Consider the following 27246-nt stretch of genomic DNA (forward strand, 5'->3'; position numbering starts at 1 on the left):
CAACGTCGTAAGATCTGCAGACTTTCTGCAATGTTTTTACCTTTATAATTTATAGGCATTATAAGCAGAGGAGAAAGCAGCTGCTAAGCGGTAAAAACAGTGCCCAGTCCTTCAGTGCAAACTCACACATTTTGATATTATTCTGGTAGTTATAGGGAAAAAAAAAATCATAGAATCATAGAATCATAGAATATCCTGAGTTGGAAGGGACCCATAAGGATCATCAAGTCCAACTCCTGACACCGCACAGGTCTGCCCAAAAGTTTAGACCATGTGACTAAGTGCACAGTCCAATCGCCTCTTAAATTCAGACAGGCTTGGTGCAGTGACTGCTTCACTGGGGAGCCTGTTCCAGTGTGCAACCACCCTCTTGGTGAAGAACCTCTTCCTGATGTCCAGCCTAAACTTCCCCTGCCTCAGCTTCACACCGTTCCCGCGGGTCCTGTCACTGAATAGGTCACCTTCCTCTCCACTCCCCCTCGTGAGGAAGTTGTAGACCACGATGAGGTCTCCCCTCAGCCTCCTCTTCTCCAGGCTGAACAGGCCAAGTGACCTCAGCCGCTCCTCACATGTCTTCCCCTCTAGGCCCTTCACCATCTTCGTCACCTTCCTCTGGACACTCTCCAACAGTTTAATGCCCTTTTCGTACTGTGGTGCCCAGAACTGCACACAGTACTCGAGGTGAGGTTGCACCAGCGCAGAGCAGAGTGAGACAATCCCTTCCCTCGACTGACTAGCAATGCCGTGCTTGATGCACCCCAGGGGCCCCAGCTGGCCCTCCTGGCTGCCAGGGCACGCTGCTGACTCATATTCAACTTGCTGTCAACCACAACCCCCAGATCCCTCTCTGCGGGGCTAGAAGAAGAAGAAAAAGAAGGAAGAAGAAAAAAAAAGCAGAACATCACAACTTCTTTTTTTTTTTTATTATTTTTCCCTTAAGATTTTAATGTCCTAGGAGAAGGGTTATTTTCTTGTCTTGGATCAGTAATTATGATGATTTTCTTTTATCTCCTGTCTATTCTGGCCAGCTGATGATGTTGCAGGACCCAAGGAGAAAAATGCTGATTGTGGGAGTTTTGCTAATGTTTTCACTGAATTTCATCGATAGCAGGAGAACATCTCTGAGGATATGCAGTTCTGTCCTTGATGCCTTAGGTCACTGCTAACGCAGAAAAGTCTGAAGATAAGTTTTACATGTATTGTGTTTGTTTAAAACAAACATATGAGCAACTCATATTTGTGCTAATCTCCAATTTGTTATTACTCTTTCTGTTTTGTGAAAATATAAAACTATATAAAAAGTAAGCTGTTTTTTTTGCCTCAGCCCCTTTCAAAAATTGGAAGAATTATCAATTTCTGTTTTTTTTTTTTTTTTTTAAATCTCATGAAAATGATTGGCTGTGTGGAAGTTAAGAGGCCCAAAATGAGACCAAAAAGATCGATCTGTTCAGAATGAGACCAGAGCTCAGCTGTTAACTTCTGGCAGCTGTCAGACAGTCGGTCAGCTCGTGTTACTGATGTGCTGGTGTCTCCTGCTCAGCTAAGTGCCATGATGGGGAAAAATACGTGACGTGGGGTAGAGGGCATTAGGTCAGAAAAGTGCAGGGTGTCAAGCTTCACTAACTTCATTGCTCTCAGGGGAAAAAAAAAAATCATTCACAACAAAAATACTAAGCACTGTGTACCTGGCTTCTGCAGTTATGGCTGAGGACTGCCCTCACGGAGCCTGGGGAACTGGGTCCCTCAGCTGAAGGAAAGCAGTTGGTTAAATCTTTCCTAAAAGCAGTTTTCCCTGATCTATTTCTTGGTGATATAAGTGAAGCAGCAGGTAGTCCTTACTGGTTTACTGATTCAGTAATCCTACCAGTTCTTCAGCCACCTTTAAAGTTGTCTGGGAAATGGAGTACTGCTGAATATTGCTGAGGGTTGGGAACAAATTGTTTCCTGTGTCAGGACCTCCAGACCATGAACCAACGTGTGGCTGGCCCCAGAGAGCCCAAATGGATTGGGACGGCAACATGATTGTAGTGGATTCTTAATTTGGCCTGTACAAAGTCAATCCAGGGATGGGAGACAAAACACTCCTGTTATCAAGGGAAAAAGGTGATGCAACAGTCAACAGGAAGTAGATTGAGCTTGGGTTTGGCCTGCATGATTGTATCTAAACTGGAAGATCAAAGCGCTTAAATCAGTTGAGATCAGTACCAGTCATGGTGGGGTTTGGGACTGATGGAAAGCCCATTGGTTTTCTATTTTTAAGACTTCTTTAAGAAATAGAAGGAGAAAAAAAAAGCAGCAATATTTGTCATAGGCTTTTGTTTTGGTATGTGTTATGTTGAGTTACAACCTGAACATCTTTCCCCACAAACAAGTCATATGGAGTTTGGAATTTAGCCTGGGACAAATTAAGGATAGCATTAACAATAAGATTTGGAATCGAAATGGCTGAAATCTTAAGCTTGTGTGGATTTGAATCATTTTGATGGCCTAGAGGATTTGTAGTTATTTTAATCACTAGTCATGCTTATTAACTAGGTGTGGATGGCCTTCCTTGCAAAGCCCTCAGTGAACTACAAATATCAAAGCAAAGGTTGGTTCTGTTTACAGATTCGAGCAGCAAGTGGGAAAGGCACCAGCACAAATATGAGGTGAGATGAGATGTCCTCGCAGCCACCTGTCCATTTTTGTGCCGGCAGCACCGTGCACCACGCTGCAGGGCAGACGAGCGCCCTGAATGCGGGCTGGCGAGGCCCTGAGGTCCTGTGGGCTGAAGCAAGCTCAGGGTGTGACTGCCTGAAGAAACTGTCGTGTCTGGGTCCTTACAGTGTGGTGCTTTCTGTGTGGTATCTGCCTACCAGCGTGCTCTCATGCTGCAATGAGAGCATGGTAGCAAACTGCTGGTGTACCTGAAGGTGTCTTTTCTGTGTAGTCGTACCCTTTGAACAAAAGTTTATCCAGAACGGACTGGCTGTAAAACTGAAATTCAGAGAGGTCCCAGGCATAAAGTGTACACTGAGTCTTCTTTACTTACAGAGAATTCTGGATAAAATTAAGCAAGGAGAAAAGTCACATGAAGGGAAATATATTTAATAAGGGGTGGGACTCAAGATCCAGGTTTTAAAAGAGGGGGAAAAAAAGACTAGCTGAACCCCCTTATGGATATCTTGCAGCTTCTTAAAGCACTCAGAATTACTGTTTGGGAGTACATCATGGCTACCTCATCCACCATTTTGTCTCTCAGCCTGACAAGAGGGTGCCAGTACACATGGCAAACACAAAAGCCATTTCTTCCTCATGAGGCTTGTGTTTATGTAATTCAAAGCTGCCTGCAGATCAAAAGTAAAGCGTCAGCTGATTTCTTGCTCAACCAAACACTTGTGAATGCTTCCCAGTTCGATTTGAAGCGGCTGTACTTGTTCGCAGGACCTCGCAGGCCTCAGCGCCCTGCTGGAGCAGGAGCTGCAGAACAATGCGTGTGGAGCTGAGAGCCTGTAGCACTCACGTTCCTCTGCCCGTGAGAGCTGTAGCTCACTGCTGCATGGTGTGAACGAAGTTGCTACTCCTTTAAGTGCTGTGAGCTTTCTGTTTTTGTAAGGATGCCATCTGCAAGTCTGCTTTTAACTAATTTAGGTGAACACAACTTGTGAATATTTCCTGTTCTAATTGAAACCAGGTGTTTTGATAACTTCATCTTTCGTTAGATTCATGATGGAGGTAATAGAAAGAAACCATCCTGGTCTCCTCTTGGGCTATGATCCTCTAGCAGGAACAGCAAGAACAGTGCTTGGTGGCTTGTACATTGCAAATGGGATTGTACTGTCTCCTAGGAAGACTACATACTAATAGCAGAAAACAGCATAAGTAGAATCATATAGCACATAAAACTTTATTCTCCTCCTGGATACAAAATACTACATTAGTTTATACTATACATTTTTAATCAATTTGAAGATGTATCTTATTTGTATTTCTCTATTTTCTTTACTTTCATAAAATGCAAATGGAAGGTGTGCAGTTAACAGGGTTCCTACTGGAAACTCAGACTAAAATCCTTTTAGTTAATTCTAGGTAGGGATGAACAGTTCTGTCTGCTGCCAAATATTTTTATACCTATTTACTGATGTATTGGGCCCTGACTCCCTTAGACTCAATTAGTTATCTTGATTACACCCTCATTACAGACCTCAGAGGACAAGCATCACTGCACGATTATAATAGCATAATGCTCCATTTTCCCGCATTTTAAAAGGAGTCAGTGTTTTCTTAAGTTTTGTATTTCGTAGTAGTTCTAAAGGAACTCAATAGCTTCCATTTCTACAAAACTACAAAACAACAACAACAAAAAGCCAAATTTAATATTAGTCTTCATTTTGTTTGCTTTGTAAGAATTGCAACGCTATTTTTTGGGGGGGGCGGCCAGGGGTGGAGGCAAGGCAGGAGGACAGGTAGCCTTCCATGCTGTTAAGCTGGCTGTATTTTGCAGACCTTACAACTCACATGTAATTCCCTTTTTGGGGCTATTGGGTGAGTGGAGCTAACGTAGGAAAGAAAGAACTTTGTGTACAACCTGCCTGGATATCCAAACAACATCGGATTACTAAACAGAGGTTTACACAAAGTTGGAATATGTGTTACTTTCTTTCTTAGTTTTTCTCCTTTTTTTGATGCTTCAGGACCATACCTATTCCTGAAGAGATTATTGCAGAAGTAACTTTGATGCTGTATAGCATTAACTATCAGTGTCACCTGAAGTCACAATTTTTTTAAAGCATGAGAAGCATGAAAGAACTTGCTATTTTTCTTTATGAAATGCAAGAGACATTGCTTGAGCTTTATCAACCAGTGTGCCAGTATCCCAACACAAACTAACTTCAGCTTTTCTGGAATACTTGAGGATTGGTATCTTTTTTATATTTTGAAGCATAGTAGTTTTGCGGTAACACTGAGAACTCATTTCTAAAGCAGAAAATCAGCATTAATAAAAATAGCCCACATTCACAAGCACTCATCCCTTTGTTTATAGCAACTTATTTTCAATGTAGGTGAAGAACCCTTTACACAAAATATGGGGAATTTGCTATAGGAATCTAAATCTGCAAAGTCCTTCTTGCCAAGCAAGTCACACACCATGTTAAGATTAAACGTTACTTTTTCTAGGAACCCTGCTGCCTTTTCCTCAGAGCTTGTACAGGAAAAACTGAGGTTGGTGATGCAGTTGTATTCCATCAAGTACCTCTTAGTCCTCTTGTCTTTGATGTGTGTTTGTTTTTAAGAAAAAGTTTCTTTTGGCAGCTGGACTAGGTTCAAGTACCATCCACACCTTGAGCAAGCATGCACCAACTCTATTTTAAGATTAATGAGCTATTACAGGACTGCCAACTTCAGACACAGTCCAGTGGATATCATCGTATGATTAAATGACAGCTTAATCCGAATAGAATAACATCTAGAAAACTGTGTATTAGCATTACCATCTTTTTTTTTTTCCTTGAATGAATGTGAGTCCTTTATCATTCTTCATTTTTCTTCATACACATGACTTGCTCTTAGAAAGCAACAACAAAAGGAGACAGTATGGAAAGCTTCCACGACCCATATGGAAACGTCACTTGGGCTATCAGTTATGTCTTTAAGCACAATGGGAAGATGCATCTAAGTAACAGAGATGCATTTTCTTGTGGTGCTACAGTAAACTTTCAAGTTTTCATAACCTGAATCAAAAAAAAATCCTTCAAGTAGCTGTTAGACATTTTCCTCTACTTAATGAAACACTGCTACATCACTGAAGCAGAAATGAACATACAGTGCAGAAATACTTCTTTAGAAGCTTGGGAAATCCTCAGACTTAAATAGGTTAAACATACCTACTGTTTAGTCTAGAAAATTGTTATGTACCTACTTTTTTGTTATGTGTATACTTTTAAAGCAGTTGCACAGTATCATCCAAGGAATCAAATCCTGTAACAGGGATTTTGAGGTGAGGGCAGCACTTAAGTGAAGCAGCGCTTATTTAACTGTTGCACACAGTTCCCATTATTGGAAAAAGCCTTACACGGGGTTGTATTCTTCCTCTTTTGCAGAGCTAGAATGTATTGCTTTTAGTTATGAACAACAGTTTCTCCATTGTCTGTTCTTAAAATTTTCCATCTATTCAACTACATCAGTTTCCAAGGAAATATTGGGAAGTACAGCCTGCATTTAAATGAATTCACTCACCTCAGTGTTCCAACCTCCTGCAGTAGTCAAGTGTGGTCTTGCTAGACTCTATACATAGAGATCAACTGTGACTGTGTAGAAGTTCACTGGTAGACTTTTTTTTTTTTTAAAGTAACAGGGCAGTTAGCACAGAATTAGCTTATCAGTTCAGAAGTCCGTCTTTAGAAAAGCGACGCAGCGTGATCCTTTGGAAAGCTTTAATTGAAGTTCAGTAACAAAGATAAGAAGTTTGATAGGCAGTTTATTTTTTCTTTTCCCAAAAGTGCAGCAGTGAACAGGGTCCTCTGGAAGGGCACTTTCTAAACAAACGTTCAAACAGCAGAAACTAAGTATGCTCACAACATGCTACAGCAAAGTATGCTCACATACAGAGAAAAGGAATACGAATAAGATTCACTTTAATTGAATCATAACAAAACTGACAGTTGTTTCATTATGAGGAAATGTATAATCAGTCTCAAACTTAAGTTGATTGCTTGAAGAAGTATTGCACCTGTTTTGTGTGTTTCCATGCATGTCCACATTACAGCTTTATTCCCCAAACAGAAGTCCAATTTACTGAGCCTATGCTGGGTAAACACGTACTAGCTGTATTGATTTATGCTGAAGTGATGGTACAGAATGTGTTTCTTGTTTCAGGGTAATGTCAAAGTTATTAACTGTATTTCTCCCTGCATAGTATCTGCTTTACCGCATCAGATCATTGAAGTTCACAGCTCTGCTTTTGAGAATGACTTATAAAAAAAATAAATCACATTTTACTTAAACACAGCTCTGCACTGGTAAGGCCCCTTCATTTAACACAAATGCCTTCAGTAACAAGGTACAGACACAGCTACGATCAAATAGCATATGAAATTGAATATCCAGGAAGACCATTTAGCTTTAAATCCATTTGGTTGGGAATTAAGATCTGGCTGCAAGTTAAAATTCCTTCATGATATATATTTTTTTAATTGTCAGGGTTAAGAATTAATACTGTTCATTCAGGACTGTTAAAATACTTAGAATTAATAATTCCTGGAAATAAACACCAGACAAGTCACAACAAACTCCTCCAAAAGTAACGGAAGCCAGGCAGATGTTGGTTCCTGTTCTTCCTTCAATTCATTGTATGTTCTTAAGCCTCTATCAAAAGTGAGAGTGAAGTTATTTTCTTGAATAGCTAATTCTCTTCTTTTTGGTTAAGAAAGGAAGAATTTCATTCTAAAATTGAGTTTATAGTATGACATATTACCTACAACAGATTTCAGGTATAGTGTGGTTCTGAGTGCAGAAGGTAAGTTATTGAGTCTGGGTACGACTTTATCTGTAACTAAATTAGCACTTGTACTATCTGCATAAACCTGTGAATAATTTGTCTCATCACACACGCTGAATAGTCTATATCAATTCTACTGTCAACTTTCATGTCATTTATTAGCCAAAAAGTAAAACTTTCAAAAGGAAAAGTTTGCTTACTATGGCTTTAGATCACTTTAAGAAAAGTGAGTGTATGTTACGTATTTGTACCCATAACAAAGATTTTTTTTTCCATTCAGAAGCATCATAATGAAATCATTACTTGCACTGAAACTTAACAGGAGTATAAACTTTACATACGATCTCCTCGATTTGATAGAGCTATTGAGGGTTTAACGTAAACAGTGTATTTTGTACCAGCCTCCACACAGCTACCAATATGAAGTTTAAACAAAGACCAAGTCTAACTTGCTAGAATTATGTGAGCAAAACACTATGTAAATGAACTTTAGGTTTAGCTCAGGATACAAGAAAATACTTGACCATGAAAAACTTTGGTTTTGTTTTTAAAGACAAAAGAGTCTGAAGCAAACTGATGGGCAATACTAAGGCTTGAGAAACAGAGAGAAAAGGATAAAGCTACCAATTGTAATGGAGGAAAAAAACATCCTGAGTAGCTGAAAGCATGCAAATAGTTTGAGAGTATCCAAAAATCTCAGCATTGATACAGGTGCTTCAGCTGAGAAACTACCTTTTCCAGTAATTTTTCTCCAAATATTTGGTCACTCTAAAGATTTGAAACAATGAGCTGACTTTGAAATAAAAGCTCTAAATAGGGCTTTTAAAAGCTTGAGTAAAACCTTACCATCACAGAAGTTTGCAACTAAACTACATGAAAGGCAACTTTTGTGCTTCAGAATCAAAAGCAAGGAAAGCTCGTATGATTTTACTGTAGCACTGTTTTTGTCCTGTATGTGGGTCTGTATCAGGGTATCTCCGCAGTTCTGATATTGTCATACTTGTTGCCTGATCATTTTTTTCCCCCTTGGTAAAAGGTTTTGTGTGGAAGAAACTGAAAACACCATGCTCTCCCTTCAGAAGATCTAAAATAGCTGGCTAAGAACTAGAGTTGCACCACAGTTTGTTTGACAAGGGAAAGACATCTTGCCTGATAATACAGCTGATTTGCACACAAGCAACACGAACTTTGAACTTGTGTTTCAAAATACACACTGTTTCACTAATGAACCTATACAGAAGTTCTATACTAACTCAAGTTCAGGTGTTTTTCAAGATTCAGAAAGATACTCAAGTTTGGGTACAAGTGACAGCTGCATTTCAGATAAGCCTAATCAGAAGGTTGAAAAGTCAACACCACCCTTCCAAAGGGAAACCAAGTGATAACACACTACAGTTAGATGTCTACTGTGCACTCCTTTGATGTGAAGGCCACTTACTGCAGATTGCGTAGTTATGTCTCAACCAAAAAGCAGCTCTCTCTACAAAGAGCTTAAACTGCCTAAAATAGCCCCCTTACCTTAACTTCTAGTGAACAGTGATTTTAGTTTTCTCTCAAAATAATTTACCTTCAAGAATCTAATGACTTGTTAGACAATTCAAGACATTTGGAAGTTAGAGAGATCAACTCTACTGTGGTGCCCTGTTCTGTGTTTTAGTATTACTTCTTTCCGTGTACTGAAATAGATTTAACAGCTCAAAACACAGGCACACTTATTTGAATACTTGTTAGTCTCTGTTTTGATTAACACACTAGGAAACCTATATTAAACCCTAAGTTTTTTCAGTAGTACATATTAACCCATTCCAGCATTTCAAACTAGGAGGCTGAAATTACATTCTTGTTTGCAAGCTACCAAAGCAAATCTACAAAATTCACTGGTCTCATTTAAAGTGGTCTTATTGAAAGAGGATATTTTGCATACTGATTTTAGACTGCAAGAGATACTTGCTAGTCAGATCCTACAGTTTTGACTAATGCCTTCCCTATGCTATTTTGGGCTAGGTTGCTATTGTCATTAACAGCTTTGAGCTCAACACAGGAAACCTATCATTAAACTTCAGGAAAGTGTGTGACACTGAATATAGGTGAGCATTACTGTGCAATAGCTCCTGCCTATCTAACCTAATTCAAATATGCATTTATTGACTTTTAGAACAAAAACTGTTCAGATTCGTAGGCCATAGATTCACCTCTGTGCCTGTGATATGAAAAGGTACTTAGAAGACAAAGGTGGTAATCAAATATCTGAGCAAGACAGGTTAGCTGTGTCTAATGATTTAGAGTTACAGTTCAGCTGTAAAATATACATATTGCACAAGGCAACCAGCTAAAGACAAGGGTTTTCTTCCAAACAGGGTTTGAATAGCCCATCAGAAGTCTTCCAGCTGCGATCAGTGAGAGTTTCAGAGACAGACCTGCTGCAATCACTGGAGAAACTGGTCAGTGGGAGCTGATTGCAAGAGGCTCTTAAACGCTTCATAAGGACTGTGCAGAAAACCTCCGAGCCCGAATGCCGTGATTGCTGAACATAAGCCGTGGGTCAAACCTGTACCTGTAGAAAGGAACAGCGGGAGTTACACTTAGTCTACAGTAACAGTCATTTCTAGAAATAGCTGATCTCTAAAATAGGTCCAATATAATGCTACATGAATAGCTCCTCTGCCGATATCTAATAGGTAGAGAGACTGTCTCTACCGTATGCTGAATTATAATGACGCGTAGTTAAGGAGTTGATAATCTCTAAAGAAATAAATACGAGCTACAACATACCAACAGCATATTGGTATGTATAACATTAAGCATTCACGAGATGCATTTGCTGCCTCAAATCACAGATTTATGTGGCACAACTGTAAGAACATTTTAAACAGTGCTTAGAAAAGCTTCAGTCCAAATGAGTACTGACTGAATTTTGACATAAGCAGCAAGAATTACTTACCACAGCTGTCTAATACATACAGCTTAGGTCCTGCAATAAAATATTTTTTGCTAATAGTACCTCCAGGAATAATCAAAGTAAGTATTTGGAAAATTCCTGCCTATGGAAACACGCAGAGCTTTTCATTGCTTGCAGGCGAGTCTGAAGTCAGTTGTGTCTGACTACCCAGAACAGCTGTAAGCTTACAGCTATGCTAAGTCAGTGGCTGACAAGATTAGAATAGTAGAATTAATACCATAAAGTTATATTTTGTAGGTTAAATTAAAATAGAAGTTAAGCATTTGAGAAATATAAGCATCAAGAAGCCATTTCTATTAAAAAGCATGTATGTTGGTGATATTCTTTCTCACCATAAATACCTTCTATGCAGAATTTTGTATATATATTTTAAAGTACATTGTTATACTTTAAAGTATTATGAGTCGATACAGTGCTTACCCAGGATCAAAGACTCCAGGTGTACGGCAAGTTGCTCCTGAACAGGACTGCAGCATCATTAATCGATAGTTCATCTTCTCTAGAATTTCTTGATCAATTGTTTTAGCAATGTTGTTGATCTGGTGTGGATCTGCAGTCAAGTTATATACTTCCACAAACACCTGTTGAATATAGACAGGACAGTGTGTATGTAAAGCTAAAGTTTTGTTACAGGTTTTTTTTTTTTTTTTTAAAAGGCGTATTTTAGGTGGGTGCAAAACCATCTGTTACAGTACAGATCTTTTTAACACTTAAAGGACCCTGTCTTAAGCCTACAACTCCAGAGGAAAAGGCCATGGAGAAGGTGGCTGTTTTTTCATTAACGGATCTCAAAATACGATTTCCTGACAATCACATCACCACTGTATGCTCATCATGTACTTCCAGCTGTACAAACTCAGACACATCTTAACTGCATGTACAAAACATGCTGAATACAAATAATAACCTTAATAAAAGAAAGCTTTTGTTGTGTGGACGTACTTTGAGAACTTCATTTGTCTAGACAACTTTGGGGTATATTTGTTTCTTGGTACATTAAATCTCTAAACTAGTCTGTGGGACAAACAGTAGTCAAACATATCTCAAAAAATTCAGCTGGAGTTTTGTCTGTGCTGCAGTAGGAGTTGTGATCGCAGATGATAACTATTAACACTGACTCAGTTGTGTCTAACTTAGATAAGATGCATCAGGACAGACGCTGGTTGCAAGCTTTCTTATAAGGTTCACTGCAAGGTCTCAAACACTACTTCACTGCATCTTTCCAATATTGTTAGCCTTAATTTAGCTGACCCAGGTAAGCTGAGTGACCCAGAAATTCAGCCACCAATGAAGTGCAGAATCTGCTATCTTTATTTCCTATACAGTCTTTTTTTGCTGTCTGCCTGCAAAAAAACACCTTGTGGGATTGGCTGTCCTGCTTTAAGTTGTTTCTTGCAGATTACCAGATGTTTTTGTGTGGCAGCATGGTATTGGGAATACCTGATTTACTGCACATCTGCTGACAATGCAGCTTATTGAATTTGTCATCCTAACACTTCCCTCAGTGTGCTCTCTGGAACAACCGTTTGCAAATGGGCACAAGTAGCAACCAGCCCTGAGACTCACCAGCTTTTGCACATACAGCTGGTGCTCCGCAAGTGAGATGTGAACAGTTTCTGAACAGACAACTACGTCTCATACAACCAAACAACTTAAGCTAACAGCAGAGACTTTTCTCGGAGTTGTAACAGACTTTTGGCCATAACAGGCAAACACGTGAGCAACAGAAGAGAGAATTAGCCTGAGGCTTCTGTTCAAGGAAAAGAGTTGCAGTTAAACATAAGAACAGCAGAGTACAATGCAACAGAAAATGCAGTACAGAGGAATCTGTCACATGGAATTAGGGCAAAAATGGGAACTGAATCCAGCCTCAAAACAGCTCCCCCATAGGCTGTTAAGTAATACCAGGAAGCAAAAGTGATAGTTAGGCTATTCCCGTGCTGCCCTCCCACCTGCCTCCCCATCTCACCACAAAGTTTTGGTCAAACATTCTCATCAGTAGTTAAATACTTTACTGCTTGTCCTGCAAGCAGCGCTAATCTGCTTTTCAGATTACTTTATGCAAATGCTGAGAGCAGACGGGACTGTGGGCAACCACTCGCACAGCTGTGAACAGCTAAGGTCTGTTAGAGACTCACCTCCCGGTCATCAAACTCGCAGTACTGCAGATCCCACGAAGTTGACATCGTCCTTACACAAGCGTATGTGTTGTTATAGGAGTCTTCACAGACGCAGTCTGGGAAGCAGTGCTGTGAAGTAAGCAGTTCACAAATACTTGAGATCAGGGAAAAATAAAGATGAACTAGCAATCCTTTCCCTAGCGTCTATACCAGCTCAAGCCAAATGCAGTTAATTAATGAACACCTGGATCTTAGTCTAACAAGTGTCCACTGGGGATGTTATGCAAAGGTCAGCTCTTCTTGAGGAAGTATTGTTAATGAAGTCACCGTGATTAAATGCATTTTGTCTGGGAAGCTTGTGTATGCACGCTAAAGAGAATAGTACAAAACGCACTACTAAATACACCACAAAAGGGATGCTTTCCTTAAAGGAAACTTTGATTCAGAAAGCAGGTAGGGACTTAAAAAGCTGTAACATTGTACTGTGTGACAAGCCACTGGAACTCTAGAAGGAAGATGTCGCTGCCAGCCATTTTGTCCAGTCCACTCCCTTCTGGATATTTCTTCTGCCCACCGGCCCCGTAGATTCCCACTAAAAGGGCAACTGTTCTGTATGGTCATGTGGACACATCAGTTCCGCATGGCTGGATGTCTCCCCGATTCTTAAATGCTGCGCAGCACCTACAGAGCTAGCCCCTGCTTACCAAGACACTGGAAACTTGCTTCTAGAACCAGGTTAGCCCACAGAACAATCAGAGCTTTAAGTCAGCTGCTATTTTCTAATATTAAACAAATCTTGCCCTACTTACTGTGACACCAGGTCCTAGGCCAGGACAGGTAGGATCACTGCCGTTATATCCTTCTCCTTGGTACTCCACCAAGAAGTCTGATCTCCATGTCACATTTTTGTCTCCTCTCTAGGACAAGAGGTTAACATGACTTAATATTCACTGAACTGTGAAAGAGAAGAAATGTTCCATGCCTGGGAAAATAAATTCTATTCACTGTTTAAAAGGCAGTTTGAGTCATGGTCCCTAGTTTGAGTCAGTCTTAAAATAATATTCAGTCTTAGGTTAGAATGCCTTGGGTAGTTAGAAGACGAGGATCCAATCAAAGAACCCTAAACCTTTATAAAAAGGGTACTAAAGTACCATCTTCAAGTTATAAGGGATCAATCATGCAGCAGTACAAAACATGAGCCACACGAATAGAAACTACTGTATTACAGACAAGATCCCTGTAACAAGGCTGTTTCTCTTTCTTTGATTTATATCAGATGACCACAACAGATGGAAAAAGATAGCCTTAGCGTAAAAGATAAACAGCTTTAAGAAGCAACTAAGTTTTAAGCTGCTCTATTTGTAGACGCATTTTAAAAGATAGAGCGGGGGAAAGAATTATAAGGTTAATATACAGCACCATCACAGATATAAGCAGTGAAACGAGTTTCACATTTTTGCTTGTCGGAGTTTAAACTAGATACCTTTTATCTGCTTCCATCTAATGAACAGCTTAAGGTTGGGATACAAGGTTTTAATAGCAAAGCACTGTTTTAAATCTAGATGATCTCCTACATTTCCAAGTAAGCTGTCTTCAATTTATAGACTAAATTTAATTAAAACTAAAAGGATCAACTACAAGCAGCTTTATTTAAGTAGGCTTCTGCTCGCTTAGTGGAAAGGTCAGGTTCACTTTATGAAACCACCTGCATTTTTGCAGAGTTTTAGGGGGAACCACTAGTTCTGCTGAAAACTGAGGCAAACCAAAGATGTCAGTAAAAACAGCCTACTTTTCTCTTATGTCTATACTGAAAAATCCTAAGGGAAAGGCAAGCGATAGTGCAAACTGGAAATAACACACAGCCTTCATAATAGGAGTTCTTTATGTACGGCAGGATTAGCCAAAGGATGACAAGTTTTGGTTACAAAACTACCACAAAGCTGTAGTGCTTATCAAAATATACCTGCATTTAAACAGCATACCAACACCCCCTCTCCCTCCCCGCAAGCTATGAATAATCTGTAAAAGTAAACAAGGGAAGAATATGAACTACAAGTCCGTTGAAGGGAACGGTATGCACTTTGAATAACCCCTACAACAATTACTGGTTACAATCCCTGTCCATCTACTTACCAACAGCGGCAATAGTGACATTCCGTCCATCTGGGTCTTATTCAAGTCGTAGCCTGCAATATCCAGAATAGTGGGACCCAAATCAATATTTGCAACAAGCATCTGCAGGGTGAGGAAAACTGTTAGTTCAGAAGAACAGAACCTAACAGATAAAATAATGAGACTTCTAAATTTTAGCGTGTATCTAAAAATCACAAGTACTTAATTTCATCTTCATTGTCTAATAGAACCTGTAACATCCACAAGCAATGCAAGGGCCTTCAGAAAGTGATTTCCACACCTAATTTATTTCTACAGCCTGCAATTACTTAATTTTACTGATTCAAGCAAGGTTGTAGAGCTTTTTTTTTTTTTTTTAAATAAGGTCTTTGCATTTTCTACCACCCCATGTAGGCAATAATTTCTAAATGATATAAAGTGGGTAACTGTGAAACAACAGGAGCAGAGCAGTATTGTGTCTTCACTTCTTACCTACCTTATTTGTCTGATTTGGTTTTATCCCTGGTCCTCGAACTAGCAGTGGAACTTTGATATCAAACTCATACAGCTGCCGTTTGTCTATTGGCAAAGAAAACTGGCCTACATGTTAGAAAAGGGAGAAAGTTAAACGGGTTATTGTTTTATATCTAGAAAGAGTCTTGTGTTACTCAATTTCCAGCAACCAATTTTAAGAAGTCAGGAGAGGTTCTTAACATCAACTACATTAACAAAGTAGAGGACATTTTGAAGCTGTCAGTTCCTGTAAGACATATCTCAAGGATTAACAGCTTAGATACCACATATTCAGCTGTGCAACTTGATGTAGAGATAGGTCTTTGAGACAGATATTTATTGGTCAACTCTACAGAGATCCTTCCTCCATTTCTATCTAATTTTAGCAGTAGACAGTAATGCTGAAAACCAACAAAACACAAACACCCAAACAAACCAAGAAATATCGCCAAACACTCCACACTGCAACTGCAGAATGTTTTGCAATTCACATCGGTACTTCTCATGTCTACAGTTTTCCACAGCTGCTGTTCCCATTTTCTGGAGCGGCCACAAGAGTGACATGTTACGTGTGATTTCTGGATCTTCTACAAACGTTCAGTAAGCAGTTAAAACCTTACCAGTATGGAAGCCATTGTCTGATGTATAGAAGATGTATGTGTTATCCAGTTCTCCATGGAATTCCAATTTCTTCACTAGTTTCTCCACCAGGTCATCTACTGACAAAAGAGTTTGCCACCTATACAGAAACAAAGCAATTCACATGAAAATGAAAAATTTAGAATAATTCTGACTCTTGGGGCATTCATGTTGCTCTAAATTAGTAGTGTATGCACTGTAAGCAGATTATTTTATTTGCAAATTCTGAAAACAAACTTCATAGATTACTATTCTGTACTTTTTGAGGCTGCAGCTTAAGATAGAAACGGACTGTTTGTCTTCAGTTCTTGTTGATTTTATTCTGCAGTGTCTGAGAAAGACGTCAAAATGATGATTACTTCTTATCTTATCTGGAGACAGCCAGGACCAACTTTGAAGCAACACAGTAACAAAGAGTCAGAGTTATCTCCTACAAGGTCATTTGTTATTAGTTCTTTATATCTAATTTTTAATACTAAAATACAAGTCTTTCAATAATTTAATTTTCTCTAAGGGATCCTTTCTGCCTGGAAAGCACGTCAGTTATTTTGTATTATGTAGTATCAGGGTCTGTTATTCCAGAATATCTAAAAGCCTTGAACAGTCACAGGTTATTCTTTCCTTTGTCATGGGGTCTGTCATTGAGAACGCTTCCAGTAGGTCAACAATAAGACTTCTTCTCAGACTAGTATTATGCTGAATTAACTGGAGTTATTTAATTCTTAGATCCTGTTGTCTCCAGGCTTTATTTAAGATTACTGCATAATTTTGCCTTCACGTTTTATAAAGCAAGAGCCTAAAAAAAAAAAAAATAAAGCCTGGTCTTCCACCTCCAAAGCAACAAACTAATGCCTGATAACTGCTCAAAATGAAGTTTAACATTTAAAGTTAAGCTAACATTTCTTTCAGAAACCTACAATGTAAACAAATACACCTTTCTTTATAGTAAGGGAACAAGCTGTATCTTCACATTCCCTCCCCACTTTCTCCAACCCCTTATAAAAAGGGAATCAAGCACTTGCCTTAGATGGTCAGAATTATTACAGATATTCCTGCCTGAAAAGATGGGACTAAGAAACAGACAGAGCCAACATTAATGAAATTAGCTGGCTGATAAATTGGTATTTCATGTACATCACATAAGAATCTGGAATTCAAGTGCTTCCAAAGTAGAGAATTGTGTCTTTTTTATTATTATTTTTGAAAATGTATCGTGCATCGAAACAAAAGCAGTAAAGACACCAAGCACGATGTCTTTCTATGATTTAGGAGAAAAATATTTCCAAAGTCAATTACAATTTTCTTTGCAAAAAGTAAACTTAAAGTCAGATGTGTTGAGACAAATGACAACTATTACAGGTAACTCAACATCTATTGTCAGACTTATTACAGCCCTTTAAAAAAAGGAACAAAAAAACATGAAACCAAAAACAAGACAAGTTTTGAGCAAAAATTTTAAGCAACAACAAAAAAAATTCTTACCTCTTTCTATAAGCATCATCAAGAAACTGTATTGAAGAGTTAGTCATTGGAGTCTTTGCTTGTCGAATTAACCAGTGCTTGTTCTAAAGAAAGACAGATCAGGGTAGAAGAGAAGAACAAGAAAAGGTTTGTATCAGCTTTTAAACCTTTGTTAGGCTGATTACAAAATAAATCTTGTTTAGGGTAAAACATCCACATGATTCCTGTGAAATAGCTAGGTAATACTATCAAAATGACCTGACTCCAGTTTTGGTTTACGTAAGACCTAAGTTGCAAGAGAGAACATGTTACAGCTCCATTGTGCTTGGTCCTTTGACAAAAAAATAGCTGTGAATATTTGCAAAGCAGTCCAGGAAAGAATTCATGCAAACTGCTAGGGAAAGCCCTCCAAAACAAAGTTTCAATAGCTACCAAAATTCAGGAAGAAGCCTGATACAGGTCTGATAGGAAAAAAAAGTCTGAAGGATTGTGCAGCATTATAAAATTGGATATGGTTGTCAAAGTAAGGTTCTTTTGGGACTGATACTTGGGAGCATCCTAGCATAAGTTGAGAAATGGGGAGAAATGTCTGCAATTAGGACTATCTAATTTATGGACAGGTTATAGAAAGATCGGCCACTATCAGATTCTCAGTAGCCTATGAACTCAGGGCTGGAGACTACGGAGAGAAAAACATCCCAAATTTGAGGGAAAAACATCCCAAGTTTAGTTGGATTTTTTTATTCCAGAAAGAGTGTTTCTTTGCTGAATCGTTATTATTTTTCATCCCCAAGTTTCAGAAACAGCCCTTTCCCTTCTCCCCTCACCCCTGCTTCCCCAAGTAAGAGAGATGATCAAACTCTTCATATGAAAACTTATAGCTGCACATCCTGAAGCACCAGCCTGAGCTGGGTCAGGCACTGTATAAATGCATGGGAAGGGCTGTTGTGAACAGGCTGAAGGTTAGTATTAGTGGGGAGCAGAATAAAGGAGAAAGTCATGTCAAGGCAACTTTACACTTTTTTGTTTACTAAGTCAGACATGACCCACTCCTCATCTCCAGCTTGAGCCTATATTTAGCTGGTCACTCCTCTCCAGAGCCTCTAGTTATGCAATTTCCCTCCTGTCACAAGTGAATGACTGAGAGGGTTCAGAAGGCTTTAAGGACTCACAATGAAGTGACTCATCTTCTGCAGTTTCCCTGTTCTGTGTTTTGCAGACCGAAGAAAAGACTTTTGGCATGGAGAACTGGTATCATGCCCAGTTTATTTTAACTCAGTTGTATCAGATCTTGCTTGTGGCAGTTGTAAAGCAATTCTCTGGACAGATGCTACCTCCATCTCGGCAAGAAAACTGATGGCATCATCAAGACCAAACGCCTAGGGCTTACGTGTTGGTCAGGAGTGCAAAAGTAAGGACAGACATCACAACCCCCATCCCCAGCTCAGCACAAGTTCTTCAGGAAATGAAGGATCCAGCAATGTCACCTGTGCGGACACCTTTCTCAGGAGGTGGACTTGGGAAAGGTCCTCCCCAAGGCACAACTGTGCTTTGTTTCTATTGCTGTGAAATAGGAATCCCTCTTTTCTGGGGTATTTTGATATTCCTAGCTTTCTCTTTGAGTTTCACAAACTTCACACAGCACCTTAACACCCTTGTGGATTTCAATAGACTTCATACTGATGTGCTGCCCTCAAATTTGTTTCCCTGTTGAGTTTCTTTCACCACATCATGCACAAAGCTCTCCACCTGTCCTGCTGCCTCCCTGTGTCCCATTCTAAAAGAAAGTTTACAAGACCTTGAGACAGAACACCCTGTCTTGCCAGCAGAATCTGGACACAGCTGTGCTCCAGCTTGCAGGGAAAACAATCCATGCGAGAGAAATACCTGACACACATCTCGGTCAACTTCTCTCAGGAAAAGCTTTCTTAGACCACTCACCCAGAGTATCAAGAGCCTTGCTTGGGAAACCAGACAGCTGCCTACCACTTGGTATAGTTCATTGCTGAGGATCCTAAGCAGAAAGCAGAGTACACATCACTGGCCAGCGTGATGAGAACTCAAATCCTACTCGTTACGCAGAGATTCCACCTACGCTGCTCCTTTCAGTACCTCTTGCCCACATCCTACACAAGGAAGCTAGGCAATGTTGATTCAGGTATCAAGGCTGTAAAATGCAAGACTACACAATGCGAGATTGCCCAGCAAACATTACAACATCAGCGACTTGAGGGTCTGAGCCAAAGCATACGTTTATTACTATGGCAGGAATTGCACTTGCCCCAGAAAACAGCGAAGCTCAAAAAAGAGCTAGGCTTGAAGATTATGACGTTACCACCTAAAGAAATGCACGCTGTTAATGACCGGAGCTTTTTTATGTCTAGAAAGATAGGCAGTGCTAGTCCATTCCTGTTGTGAAACCTAGCAAGATTGCTGCACCCACGGATATTACCTACCAAACATTAAATAAGTCTGTCATTTTGCTTTGTATTATACAAGCACATGCAGAGCTTTTGCTTCACATAAGCGACCTCCCAAGTTGTATTTTTTTGGCTAGGTGCTAACTTCACTGGTCAAGTTATTTCTAGCTCACACCTTTGAAAGCATTCAGTTATTACAATAACGCAGGCTACGAAAGTTGAGGATTTTTTTTTTTTTAAATGGAAAAAAGACTTCAAGATCAAGTCCAACGATCAATGAAAAAGAGAAATTCATCCACTGCCTTCCCCTCTGCCCTTTTCCTCATACCCAGCTGTGTTCCCGACCTCCCCTGTCCCCCACCCAGCAGATGAGGAATGGGTGGCTGCAGTCAGTCCCTAACGGCATGTCTCTGCTGCTCCCTCATGCTTTTCCCTCCTCCACCATGGGCCTCTCCACAGGCTGCAGGGGAATCTCTGCTCTGGTGCCTGGAGCAGCACCTCCTCCTCCCCTCCTTCTTCAATGACCTTGGTGCTCACACTGCTGTTTCTCACAGTTTCCTCTTCTCCTGCCTGGGAGGTGTTTTCTGCCCTTTAAGTGTATTTTTCCAAGTGAAATCTTGACGTAAGTTAAACGGTGAAGTGCAGTAAGGTCTGCATTTGAGACTAATTGGACCAGAAAAATACCAAACCCCACAAATTAAATATCTCACCAGATTAACTGTTTGTGGCTTACTCTACCAATAAGCGGAAGCAAAAGCAGCAGATTAGTGTAAGCTAGACTATACACGGCTAAGGTTCCCAGCAGTGGAAGGTACTGGCCTGTGACAAACCTGTCTGAGTTTGTAACGCTAGGCTGAGCGATTCTGGTTACAAGTTATTTCAACAAACGAAAGCCAAATTCTCAAAGACCTTTATGACCCTGGGCCCTGCAGCTCACAATTTCACAAAGCCTGCTGGCTGGCCTGATAAGCTGGTCAAGTTGGGGGCAGCTTTGCTATGAGCTCGAGCAAAGGACCATCCCACCCACATGAGCAGGCATGCGCAGAAGACTGCGTTCTCATTCTTCCTCTGAGCCTTTGTGTAGCACACCACCTATGTGTTCTCCTGGACACACTGAAAAGCAATGAAAGAACACGAAGTGCTTCAGGACGACCTGGAAACTGGACAAGGAATTAACTTTTTCCCCCGCTTATCAATCATTATTCTATTAAACCATGTTATTTCTGCCACTGACTTTTTTTTTTTTTATTTACAAGACATCAATGTGCAAAACCTAAGTCACAATAGACATACCTTACACGTAAAGGGTGATTAAAATAACTAAACAACCAGCAGTCATTGCATTGGCCTATTCTTCTGTTTAAATTTAACATGCAAGTCAGGGTCGCTGCCTACTGCTCTCACAAACTAGTGGAACAACCTCGCAGGGTAGCTTACCTTTCCGTGAATGTTGAAATTGCTGTTTCTTGGCGCACTGACGTTCTGAAAGCTGTTCTTGTACTGTGGCGCAGCTGTCCAAGGTGAGTGTGGTGCTGGGGTTGAGATCATCATGAAGAAAGGTTCAAAATTAGATTTGTACTCCAAGAAGTCCAATGACATGTTGGCCTGTGAAGAGTTTTGTTGAAGAAAATAAGTCGTAACTTCAAAGGTAAAATGTACTCAAAAAACCCAAACTAGGCATGCAAAACAGTTAAGAGCTTGGTAGTACTGGGAACGTTTGCGCCACTTCAGAAGCTTATTACTTGCCCATCTACAAGCATCCAAAACAGCAGCTCCCGATAAAATAAAACCAAGTGCTAAATTCTTTGTCCCACATCTCTGAACAGCATTCTGCTTTAGACCTTTACATTATTTAGGCCTAGAAAGCTCAAAAGGATGCAAAGGACGACTCCAGCTTCTCATGCACCTACTCCACATCTCAACAAAATCCACTTGAAGCCTCCTGTCACTGAGTAAAATTGCAACTTTAATATAGTCTGAGTCTTTGAGGCTCTCAGAATGCCATCTCATGCCTGACAGATCACAGTCTGTCAGATTCAGTTGTCTTATGAAGTAGCAAAAGTTCTGAAAAAGTTATTTTGCTCCACTGTTTATAGTGTATGCTCACGATGCAGTCAACTCCCACTCTCTAAGGGGTGCCACATCTGTGCTGGTGAAACCAGAAGCTCTAAGGTGAAGCACAGTGCCAGATTCCTACCACTCATGCCAAGTCACTGTACTTTCATTTTCACTTCAGTCTATGCCCAACTTCAAGTCGCCAGTTCGAGGAGACTGAGTTTCATTTCGGCTTTAATTTCTAAGATTGACTGGGGGAAGGCTTCAAAGATACTACTTGCTGGTGAGTTCTCCACTATTCAGATCCTGCAATGTTTTCTTTTCCTGTCTGATTAGTATATCCCTGAGATTTCCTTCTCATCCTCTGGAATAAAGGAAACACTAGGAATTCCCTGCTTATACAACCTCCTCTTCCTTCCTCCTAACTTCCACAGCTAAGCAACAGGGACTGGACTTCAAGTATATAACTACAGACTTAAGGGAGGATAAGAACTGTGTGAAGGAGGCAAACTCAGAACTAGTCTGAGCTAGTTAGGAGCTTAAACTGTACTAGACAGATCCAGGTGTTCAGATTCTTAATACTACACTGCATCACCTGGATGTCCTTAGGACAAGGAGATTGCTCAGCCCATCAAGCAACACACAAACTTCGCATAAGCTACTTAAGCTTTTTCCTGGTGGTCTCTATTGCCACACATCTGGCAGCAGAGGTGTGGTGTGCAACACCCACACAGTGAATTGAACTCAAACACTAATTTGAAATGGTGAATACATATTTGGTAACTATAGGCAGAAGTTAGAATGCAACACACTGAAAATCATCATATACTGCTGTATCGACAGGCAACCCACCACAGCTAAGAAGTTTATGAGCAATCTGTCAGTTGAAATGCTTATGAGCTACTGAAGGATCAATAAGACCGATACAATGCCAGTAACAGAACAGTTAACTCACTTCTGGCTTATCAATTCCAATCTAGCTTTAGCCACTGTAAATCTAAATGTAATCAGACAGCTGTTACATGCCCTAAGAAACATCAATCATTTCTGTCCCTAGTAAGCAGTTGTCCAGGTTTAAAAAACTGGCAATGAACCTCAGAGTCTCAACAGAAGACCACAAACTTACTGCTTCAGGAGACTTCAGGGAAGAGTTTTCCTGAGCATGCAAGCTCTCAGGAATGCCAATTAACATACTGTAACAGAACACTAACTTAAGACTCCAGCTTTTGCAGGGAGATGAGGGGGTGGAAGCAACAGAAAAAAAAAAACAAACAAAACCCAAGGTACTTGCTAAACAGGGCCTCAAGAGAACTAAAACTAACTCTTACAACTTTCCTTTAAGTATCTTATATCTCTTTTAACTTTCTTTATTACTTTTCTTTGTCTCAAAAGGATAAAAAGGCTAAAGGCTTCATAGTTGCCAACACATTTTGGCAGAAAAGTTGCCCTCACGCTCCACGGTGCATTAATTAGCCTTTGATATGCCTAAGTTATCTGTTTGATGTAGTTAAGGGCGACAAGACATTGACACATTGTAATACCTACCAAACAGAACAGCACCAAGTTACTTTTACATGCTTAATTTCCTACTGAAATTTTGGTGCAATTAATCTGTTACAGAGGTTGAGTACTATAATGAAATACATCCTTCTGTGAAGTAATTTAAGACATGGCTTGTATCCATCACGTTCCTCACGTACCACAGCAGTCATTAGTAACCTCGCACTGAGGTTACTGGTAGCAAATGGACAGTTGAAACCAATTTCCTTTTCACACCTCATGTGCATGAATGTGTCATTTTTAAATTCACACAATCTCGTGTGAACCTTGTTTTGCTGGTTAATGTCTGCCTATGACCATGACCGCACAATCATGCAGTATTTATGAACTAACGAATTGCCATCCCCAGCCCCGCTCAAGCCCCCAGCATGAGACATTATCTGGTCATAAGCAGCTTTTGTGACACAGACGTTGTGAAATTTCTTACCAGTACATCTGTCAGATAATCTACGCTGTAGTTTTCACCATGCCTTCGTGCTTTGCCATTTACTGAAAGAGTATAGTTGTAGTACTTGGAATTTTTCTCCTGTGAAAAAGAAAAGTTACACGCATTTTTCTACAGAGCAACATTGATTACTTAGAATAACCAAGAAGAACTCCCAACAAGCATTCATCAAATATGTTACACGCATTTGTCAGAAGGACAGACCAAGAATTCTCAAAACTGGTCCCCAACAACAGCACATATCGCAGTGTTATCTTACACTGCTTTGGCTTTACAAATTGGGGTTTTTCCCCAGACATCTGAGTAGGAGCAGTCCTTGTGAAAGCCAATGGACTGACATGACGTAGAGAAAAGACAGTAAGATTTATGTTAAGCTGTTAGATGCTGTGGCTGCTGTTTCACGACCAGCAAAGTTAGAACATGAGTTGGATTCCAAAGCTACCAAAATTAAGTATATTAAAAACAAGTCACATACCAAAGCGTACCAAAAACTCCATCCAGGAGGGACATGGCCAACTCCCCCTGCATCCTCTGCTCCATACTGAAAAAAGACAGACCACGACTCAGTTTCTGTTATCATGAATAAAAGCTAGAAGTTACATTTCATATTCATATCCTTTATTCAATGTTAGCCAGAAATCCAAATAAGCCAAATTCAACTTCAGAAGAAATATATCTACTCGTACATAAGAGTGTATGTACAGCCTGTTAAAGAGATAAGGGTTAAGGTAACTAACCTATTAGGGACTCACCAATAAAATTTAAATTCCATTCCCCCTTCTACTCTGCACGTGAATGTATGCAGAAATCCTACAGAACACACAATAAATCATCGTGTAATAAGATATGATCAAAACATGCAATGAGACAGTCTCGGGTTTTGTGCTAACAGTTCAGAAGAGATTAAAGATGACTTCACATAAACTAACAGCCTCCATCATCCTGCCTGAAGAGCTGGTGTGAACTTAAAGCAGTGCTAGCTGCTGTCATCTTAGTGCCAAATGATCCACAACAACCAGCCCTGAAGCCAGCAAAAAGGAAACCAACGGCTGAACGAGTGCCAAATTTAAAACAGAGGATGCCTCAGAGCAACACAGCACGTCTTCTCAGCGCTGTCCTCTGCCATCTACATGGCTCCCCTTACTGCAGGGACAGGAGATTATGCTGAGTCAAGGGATGCTCAAAGGAAGCCAAACAAGCCTTCCTGCCTCTAGTCACATCAGGAACTTCAGTAGAGACACACTTGTGCCTGGCGATGAATGCTCACGTTCCATTATTTTATTATACCGCCATTTTCCACCAAGAGATGCAAGGACAATAATGCTGTTAAGAACTCTAAGTCATCTAGCTCTAAATACAACTCCATCACACAAGAACCACACCTCATCTTAGATTATTAGTGATGAATTTTAAAGCTTACCATAAACTACTGTGAACCACAGTTTAGCTGAAAATAGGGAAAAATACAGAAGGTGCATGCACACACAAGCAATTTAATAAAAAGTGTGGAGTAACCTCTGCAGACAGCTCCACTAATCCCAGTGAGTTTACTTCAGTGAACTTTTAATATTTAAAATAGCACGTTAACTGCTAAAAAGAAAGTAGTCCTGATTCAAGGAGATACATCAGGAACAGCGAGACAGACCTATTTTTGTCTTTAAGTAAAACTGTTCTAACACCTATGGTGCTGGCCTGATGGCATTCTTCATAGATACTACATGCCAGTCATTTATTTCCTACAGTCTTAAAATGAATCATCTCTAGCAATTAATGCATCTGAACACACTGAAAAAAACCTTTGGATCCTTTCACAATCAACTTTTAAAAACATTCAGGGAACTAAGAATCTGACTTTAACTAAGTTAAGTTCCAGATTTGAACTATGCATCTTATTTACCCTGTTTCAGTACAGAAAATTGTTTATCCAAGTATCCATTTTAAATATTTTGGGAATATGTCATTCATTATGAATATAAAAATCACTGAATATTTTAGAAATGTATACAAACAGTAGAAACATAAGCACATAATACCTCATTCAAATACTTTCCAGCGAAGAACGTTTGATAGCCACACATAGATTTGAGCAGGGCTGGGAAGGTATACGGCTCTTGAATCTTCTGCCATGACTTGCTGCTACAGTTTCCTTCCAGAGTGTTATTGACAACGTGATGATTATGAGGGTATTTTCCTGTTAAAATGCTAGCGCGACTGGGACAGCAAAGTGCACTGGGAACATACTGGAAAAAAAGCAGGATGAAAAGATACACGATTGATATTGTGGAATATTTTTTTCCTTAAAATTTACACGTTTGAAACATCAGACAATAGGTTGATTAAGAAGTTCAACGGCTTTAAAACTGCACAAGATATTATATTCTCCTTTTTGGAGGCAAAGAATTACACCCCAACTATTTTCACTAGTGAAACGCTGCACGTGAAACCAGTTTTTTGTTTCTCCAGCATACGGCCTCCACCCCCATCCCCTGTATCACAAATACTGCTTACCAGTTGATTCACTACGTTACTTTAGACACGATGATGTATTAGAATATAGAATGACTGAAGCGTGTTATCAACGCACAGAAAGCTAAAAGTTTTAAGTAGCTTTTTTTAAAGCTTCTTAGATTATAATAAAAATACTTACTAGGCAGTTTTACTTCACTGGCTAAGGAAGTTAACCCAGAGTACTTTTAGGAAGTGAAATTTTCCCCTATAAGACTCTGAGCGTGGCTTTCAGTTACGTATATTTTGAGACTTAAGAGTAGTTAGGTATTAAAGAAACCAGACGCATATATACGGATTTGTAGAAGTTCACAGGCTCTGAAATTTTGGATTAAGCACAGACACACACACCTGAGCGGCCCAGAGAGGTAACGCAAACACTCACCGCGTTCACGAAGGTGACTCCCATCTGCGCGATGAGCGCGTTGGTCTTCTTCAGGGGGGTCTGCAAGAGAGGTGAGGGCGCCGTGAGGCCGCAGCCGGGTGCCACCAGCCGCCGACAGGGCTGGGCCCAGCTCCCACAGCCGCCCTGCGCCTGTTTTCCCCCTGCCCTCACACGGGTGACACCAGCCCGTCAGGGGACGCCACATTTTCTGCCCCACGGTGTCGAAGCCCCGCTCCCCTCGGGGTTTACCACAACACCCCCCCCCTCCGTGCCGGGCTCACCATGCCGCCCAGGAAGACGTCCTGGTCGTCGGTGAGGACGAGCACCACGTTGGGCCTCCGCGCCGCCTGCGCCGGGCTCGGCGCCGGGCTCAGCACCAGCAGCGCGGCCAGCACCAGCCCCTGGGCCGCTGCTGCGGGAGCAGGAGGGGACATGGCGGCGGGGTGCTGAGGGAGCTGAGGGGAGCGGAGCTGAGGCTGCCGAGCCCCGGGGACCACCGCGCGGCCCCGCCCCGCCCCCGGCAGATGAGCGGCGGAGCGGGGGGCGGGTCACGCAGCCCGGTACCGCCCGCCCGCCATGGCCGCGCCCGCCCACC

The 27246-nt window shown here is 40.6% G+C and overlaps 2 protein-coding genes across 4 annotated transcripts in view; both read right to left on the reverse strand.

Moving 5' to 3' along the window:
• RPL18A (ribosomal protein L18a) overlaps positions 1–27246 on the reverse strand; it is a 220411-nt gene that overhangs the window by 174617 nt on the left and 18548 nt on the right. The window lies entirely within an intron of this gene.
• On the reverse strand, positions 6440–27246 carry GNS (glucosamine (N-acetyl)-6-sulfatase). Its single transcript, XM_035544079.2, has 14 exons — positions 26933–27246; positions 26652–26711; positions 25795–26001; positions 24237–24302; positions 23744–23842; positions 21139–21306; positions 17303–17385; positions 15802–15920; positions 15165–15268; positions 14690–14791; positions 13366–13473; positions 12575–12685; positions 10857–11017; positions 6440–10031 (listed from the first exon to the last, which is right to left on the reverse strand). Exons 1-14 carry the CDS (start codon positions 27083–27085, stop codon positions 9956–9958), a joined length of 1617 nt encoding a protein of 538 aa, XP_035399972.1. The 5' UTR covers positions 27086–27246; the 3' UTR covers positions 6440–9955.

This window comes from Cygnus atratus, chromosome 1 (assembly GCF_013377495.2).
Source record: "Cygnus atratus isolate AKBS03 ecotype Queensland, Australia chromosome 1, CAtr_DNAZoo_HiC_assembly, whole genome shotgun sequence".
In the NCBI taxonomy this organism is placed as follows: domain Eukaryota; kingdom Metazoa; phylum Chordata; class Aves; order Anseriformes; family Anatidae; genus Cygnus; species Cygnus atratus.